The following is a 6000-nucleotide window of genomic DNA, read 5'->3' as shown; positions in this document are numbered from 1 at the left end:
GGGAGTGTAGGGTGTGGATATTGATGGTAATATTAGGTCTTTCTGCCAGAAGTCCCACAATGACATTCTTCTGGGAGTGATAACACCTCATACACAAAATTTAGAAAAGAAACATCAATTTGGTTGAAGGTATTCTTGACTTTGCCATAGGGGAAGCCAACAAGCATTTTAAAATTTTGCTAAATTTTACAAAAGCAAGAATGAGTTGCTGTAAAAAATAACTAATTGGTCCCTAAGAACACCAATGGAAAGTTAGTTGTTGGATTATAGACCACGCGTTTTTCTGCACTCGCTAGCCCCACTTGGCTATGAGGAGTGCCAACAGAACAATATAGAGAACATTGCCAATGATGATGACTTTTTGGTGGCGCACAGCTCTTTCTGGTCAGTACACGGTTTGGAAAATGTTTGGAGAATGCACATTAAATAAGAAGACAGTTGAAATTTATTTTTTTTTTTGTATTTTTTTTACTTGCAAAGTGCTCGTTATTACAGCTGTAGAGGGTCTGTCTAACCTCACTATCAGACGTTACCCAAAAGAAAGAAAAAAAAAGAAAAAAAGCAGAAAATTGGAATTTTTATATCATATTACAAAAAAACCCTCCATTGCATTACAAAGAAACATTTAGCAAGATGAACTGGCCAGACGCTGCTTTGCGCCATGGTGTCAACACCCAAAAGCTGCTGATTTTAGGATGTGTGTTGTTTCAAGTCTTTTGAGTTATTTACAACCTTGTACAGTTGGTGACACGAACCCCTTCGCTGCCGTAATGGGCCCATCGCATTGCAAAACAATTTAATGTAGTCGGTTTCAGCAGCGAAGGGGTTGGGAGAAGCCCTTACCCCTTCTGGGCAAAATATGTTTCAGGTATTTAAGGGGGAACATGGCGGCATTCTTTGCCTTAGCAAGATAGAGGCGGAGATGGGGTAGCGGGAGCTGAGTGAGGCAGCGCACCCTGACACAGGCTTGGACGATGATCTTATGCAGGAGACACCTGGCTGGTGGAGACAGAGGTAGATTCTGTCTTAGAAGTGGCAGCAGAGGAGGCATCTTCATCTCCAAAGGGATTCTTGCCACAGCACAGGGTGGTGATCATGCAGTTACGGAACTGTGAGGAGAAAGAGAGAAGCCATTAGTGGCAGAGCCAAGGCGGAGAAGTCTTAAGTATTGTAGCTGTAGATTTTCCAACTCCATGCACCAATACCTAGTTTATATTTCACTTTCATTCCTCCTCTTGTGACCCAATGGGTCTTATTAAAGTTCTCCAAGGCTGGAGAGAATACACTTTTGTCAGTGAAGCTGGGTGATCCAGCAAACCTGGGATGGATCTGGTCCAGGTTTGAAAACATTTGCTAACAAATAGCTAATGACTTTTAGGAAATCCATTCCAGGTTTGCTGGATTACCCAGCTTCACTGATGAAAGTGTATTCTCCCCAGCCTTGGAGAACCTTAGTAAATCAGGGTCAATGGGTCTGATTTATCAAAGCTCCCCAAGGCTAGAGAAGAAAAACTATAATGGGTGATCCTGGATGATCCAACAACCCTGACTAAGTCAGGCCCAGTCTGTGTTGCTGGAAGACTCTGTTCTTGGCTTACCTATTTCTTCCTATTCCATTATCTATACTTCATTACCCAAAATTGACTAAGTTTTGGTCTTTCCCTTCACATTGTTGGAGGTTCTGCTTCTTTGACTGCCTATTTACTCCTGTGTAGTTTTACATCTTTGGGGGTCTTGCTCTTTCCAATGCCTAAATCCAATTTTGTAGCTTTACTAAATTGTTAGAGGTCGTGCTCTTTCCAATGCCAACTGTATCTTCTGTATCTTTGCATTGTGGGGGTCTCATTGGATACCTTCTTATTGTTGGAGTTCCTTCACCTTTCACTGCCTAAATTTCATTCTGTACCTTCACATTCTTGGAGGTCCTGCACCTTCCACTGCCTAATTCACATTCTGTATCTTCACATTGTTGAAGCTTTAGGTTCTTTTACTGTGGAATTTTGCTAATTTAACTTCACATCTCTGGGGGTCTTGCTGCTTCCACTTCCTGTAGTTTTGGAATACCCAATGATATGCAGCTCTGTCTTTATACAATCTTTATACAGTGTCTTTATCCTATAATGGATAGATCACTGCCACCGACCACATTACAACCTTAAGTAATATTCCCCACTGGTATAAATATTATTTAATATAAAAGCTGATTTCTTTCCCAGCTGTAAGCATTGTAAAAACAATTTGTGCCAAAAAAGGGGTTGAAACTTTGGGAACCAGATGTTGAACTGAACTGGTAGAGAACTAAGGAAGAAATCAAAGGAGGGCTGTAACATCCTGGAATACTATATATGAACTTAGGTTAGTCTTTACTCACAAATGTGTGATACTATGTAACACAATGTGACTCCCAAATATATGCTTGATTTTTTGCCGACAAACCCCAGTCTTTTCTGTCCTCCTTTTTACAGGGATGAATGGGTAGAATGATATTATTATGAATACAATTTAACTTACCTGTTTGTTCAGCATAATGTAGATGACAGGGTTGTAGATGGCAGAGCTCTTGGCAAAGAAAGCTGGCACGGTCATGAAGATCGGGCCGAATTCTGAGCCTTGGTGGGTAAAGATGTAGAAAGCTACATAGGCATAGGGGACCCAGCAAATCAAGAAGAAAACAACCATAATGATAACCATGCGGGTGACTTCTTTCTCAGCCTTCTGGGTGGTGGCTGATTCCTGCTGTTGTGCTGCAGCCTGTGGAATAGAAAGAGATGAGGAGCAAGGGTGAGTAGGAGAAACCAAGGCCACTTACCTTCCCCCACATCTCCCCTTTATCATTAGAGCCTGTGTAGAGGAAAGACTTCATCTGTCCCATGCAACTCATGTATGGTTAAAATTGACCTAGTTTTGGATAAAGTAGTGATGGAGTTGGGGCTAACTAGAAGTGCATTTTCTAATGGGTTCACTTGTTTCAATAGCAACTGTCTAAGTGGGGATTTACTTCACTTTGCAGAGATTTCCTCCAACTTGATGTTGTGTCTATAAGATCAGGAAATATCTTGAATGGATCATACATGGCAAAAAAAGCAGGTCAGTTAAAACTAAATAATTATAGGACAAGTGGGGGACATAGCACTCACCTCTTTCACAGTGCAGACCAGACGTCCATAGCAGAAGAAAATGATGATCAGAGGAATGAGGAAGTGAACAACGAACATGTAGATGACAAAGGACTCATTGTTGACCTCAGGCTTCAGAGTGTAGTAGTCAACTCCACATGAACACTGCATTCCCTCAGGGATGTATCTGAAAGGAAACAGAGGAGCTCGGTCAGGATATTTCATAGAAGCAACCCTGATGGTACCCCTAAATTGTACTGTCCATTGTCTACCGCTAACGAGGACTTTTGCCTACCAAAGCTTTTTCTTTAATGTACAGTATGTCCTCCGCGTTTCTATAAGGTTTGAGGTTCTGATTCCCTTGGTATGAAGTCCTGATTACCCTTTTCTTACCTCATTTAAAATACTGTAACTAAATCTAGGTACCTCAGTAATGAAAAGTCATTGATAAGATAAGTCAAGTTCAAAGACAAGCAATCAAAAAGTCTGAGGCATATATAGTCTATACATATATAGAGCAGCCATTCTCAACCAGGGATCTGTGGAACCCAAGAGTTCATCCAAAGATTGCTAGGGTTCTGTAACCTGTGGTTGGCTGCCCTACTGTTTATTGGTGACTGCCTAGTTCCAGGGCCATTGGCAGAGCAAGCTGTAGAATATTAGCAATTGTTGTGGCTGTTTTAGCTGTAAGTGTGGCATTATAACAACTGACCACCTATGCAGGATCATTTGTCCCACTGATACCTGATTATTTGATTTTAACAGGGGTTCCATGAGACCTAAAAATGTATTTCTGGGGGATAAAAAGGTTGGTCTTAAATAAAGTAAAAAAAAGGATGGAGGTGTGGAGGGGGCTAACATTTAAATACAGTGTAAACTATGTTTAGGAGGAAAGCTATGATCAAGAAGACAGGGACATGACCTCCAGTAGGAAAAAAGTTCCCTTATGCTCTTCTGTGACAACACTTTATTCCTATCTTCTAGTTGTTCTTCTGTGTTGTCACCCTGACACATACTCTGTCAATTGAGACCGCAAGCTGCCACTGTTGTCACATGCAGGACAGAATAAAAAGTTTAAACACCCTTAACAATGCAATAAATATAATTCAGGTAACGTTTACAATTATGTAAATTATGTAATACATCTAGAATCTTTTAAGGGTTGTTATATACCTGGACCAGCCGAAGAGAGGAGGAACAGCGCAAGCCAGGGCCATGATCCAGGTGAATGCCACACCCATGAAAGCATGGTTCTCACTAAATCGGAAATTGCTCATAGGCTTGCAGACCACAACGTATCGCTCAATGGCCAACACCACAAGAGACCAAAGAGCTATTTCACCTGTCAGACAGAAACAAGAATTATTTATGATGACAACTTCATCAGGGGGCCCAACAGCATGAACACGACATACTCATTTCTGTACACCTCCCATAATACATGAGCAGTCAAAGTTTTTAGCAATACTGTAGCCAAGTATGCCTTGGATTTTAAAAAGAGTGTCTTTTAAGTTTTATGAATTGGACATTTCAAAATCAACTCTACTTACTTTTATTCTTAATGTACAAGACCCATAAGAAGAAGAATCTCAGGCCACCATGCAAACTATCATGCAACTGATGGCACACCATGGATGGTTTTGACCAAAGTAATGGTACACTGGCCACATTGGACCTTTATCACTTTGACTAAAGGGTTAGGTCATACCAAGTGTTGTATGCACAATACATGCACATTTCACCCTTTGACAACTCAGAAAGGCTATTAATAAAACAAAGCTTCTTAATTTAGGTTGCCTTTTGGGCACTGGGCTCTATCCATGCCTTGATAAGAAAAGGATTAAGTGGCATTGATCCATAGAAAACCAAGCCGATGGCGTTGCTATGTTAGCACCCTGCAAAACCCTTGTCTAACCTTCAAGGAATTATCTGCCATAAAGTTCAATATCCTTTAAAGACCCCCAAGCAGCCAAATCGTTAGCTTCAAGACATTACATTTGCACTGAAGCTCTACAGATTCAGCTTTACTGCCCTGGCATATAGCCCAGGCTTTAGAGAATGGCTAGTTTCATCTGAGACAAGCAAGGTCCTTTATATCAGAACCCCTTTCAAGGGACATGGACTTACCACCAAGGGTAGCGAAGAAGCCTTCAAAGTAGCAACCATTCTGTCCGAACACAAAGTATCCATGGAGGGAGGTGTACATCGTGATGGTGAATCCACACAGGACCATGAAGTGGTTGGCAAACGCCAAGTTTAGCAAGATGTAATTTAAGGGTGTTCGGAGCTTCTTGTGCTGGATGGTCACATACAGGGTCATGAAGTTGATTGGGAACCCGAGGAGAATAAGCATGAACATGTAGGCAGCCAATACTGAATACTTCCATGGCTCTGCCAGGTAATACTGAGGGTATTCGAAGGGGCTTCGTACCACTCCAGTCTTGTTGGACATGGGGATGTAAAAGTTGGGACCTTCTGTTCCATTCATGGTGGCAGCTCTTGAAAGTTTCCCCCCCTTCTAGTAAGAAACCACTTCTGTGTTTCTCCCTCCTTTCAGGAACCCCTTTAAAAAAAATGAAATGTTCCCAGCAAGAGCTGCTCTACAGAGTGACCGCCAGCACTCCGCTCTTTATAACGTGCCACCTTCCATAAGCTGCCACTGCCAATGTCAGCACCCAGGGATTTAGATCTCCATTAATCATTGTAATCCAAGCTAAGGTTGCAAAGTGTTAATTGGCTTCTCCTAAACGTATTAAGGCTACACCTGTCTCAATGTTAAACACAGCAGAGGAAAGTGTATTTAAAAGTGACAGCAAGAAATCCAGGTCAAACTAATGAGAACCCCCATTATTGGTGCATATCAAAGGCTGCGGGTTACTGAAGC

The 6000-nt window shown here is 41.6% G+C and overlaps 1 protein-coding gene across 1 annotated transcript; it reads right to left on the bottom strand.

Moving 5' to 3' along the window:
• Positions 1-427: 427 nt before the first annotated feature.
• RHO (rhodopsin) lies at positions 428-5731 on the bottom strand. The gene is made up of 5 exons (XM_072420495.1): positions 5244-5731; positions 4290-4458; positions 3138-3303; positions 2512-2751; positions 428-1109 (listed from the first exon to the last, which is right to left on the bottom strand). Exons 1-5 carry the CDS (start codon positions 5602-5604, stop codon positions 981-983), a joined length of 1065 nt encoding a protein of 354 aa, XP_072276596.1. The 5' UTR covers positions 5605-5731; the 3' UTR covers positions 428-980.
• Between the last annotated feature and the right edge of the window lie 269 nt (positions 5732-6000).

This window comes from Pyxicephalus adspersus, chromosome 8 (assembly GCF_032062135.1).
Source record: "Pyxicephalus adspersus chromosome 8, UCB_Pads_2.0, whole genome shotgun sequence".
NCBI classification, from domain to species: domain Eukaryota; kingdom Metazoa; phylum Chordata; class Amphibia; order Anura; family Pyxicephalidae; genus Pyxicephalus; species Pyxicephalus adspersus.
Note: the sequence above shows the minus strand (reverse complement) of the source record. Positions and strands in the feature narration are given on the sequence as shown.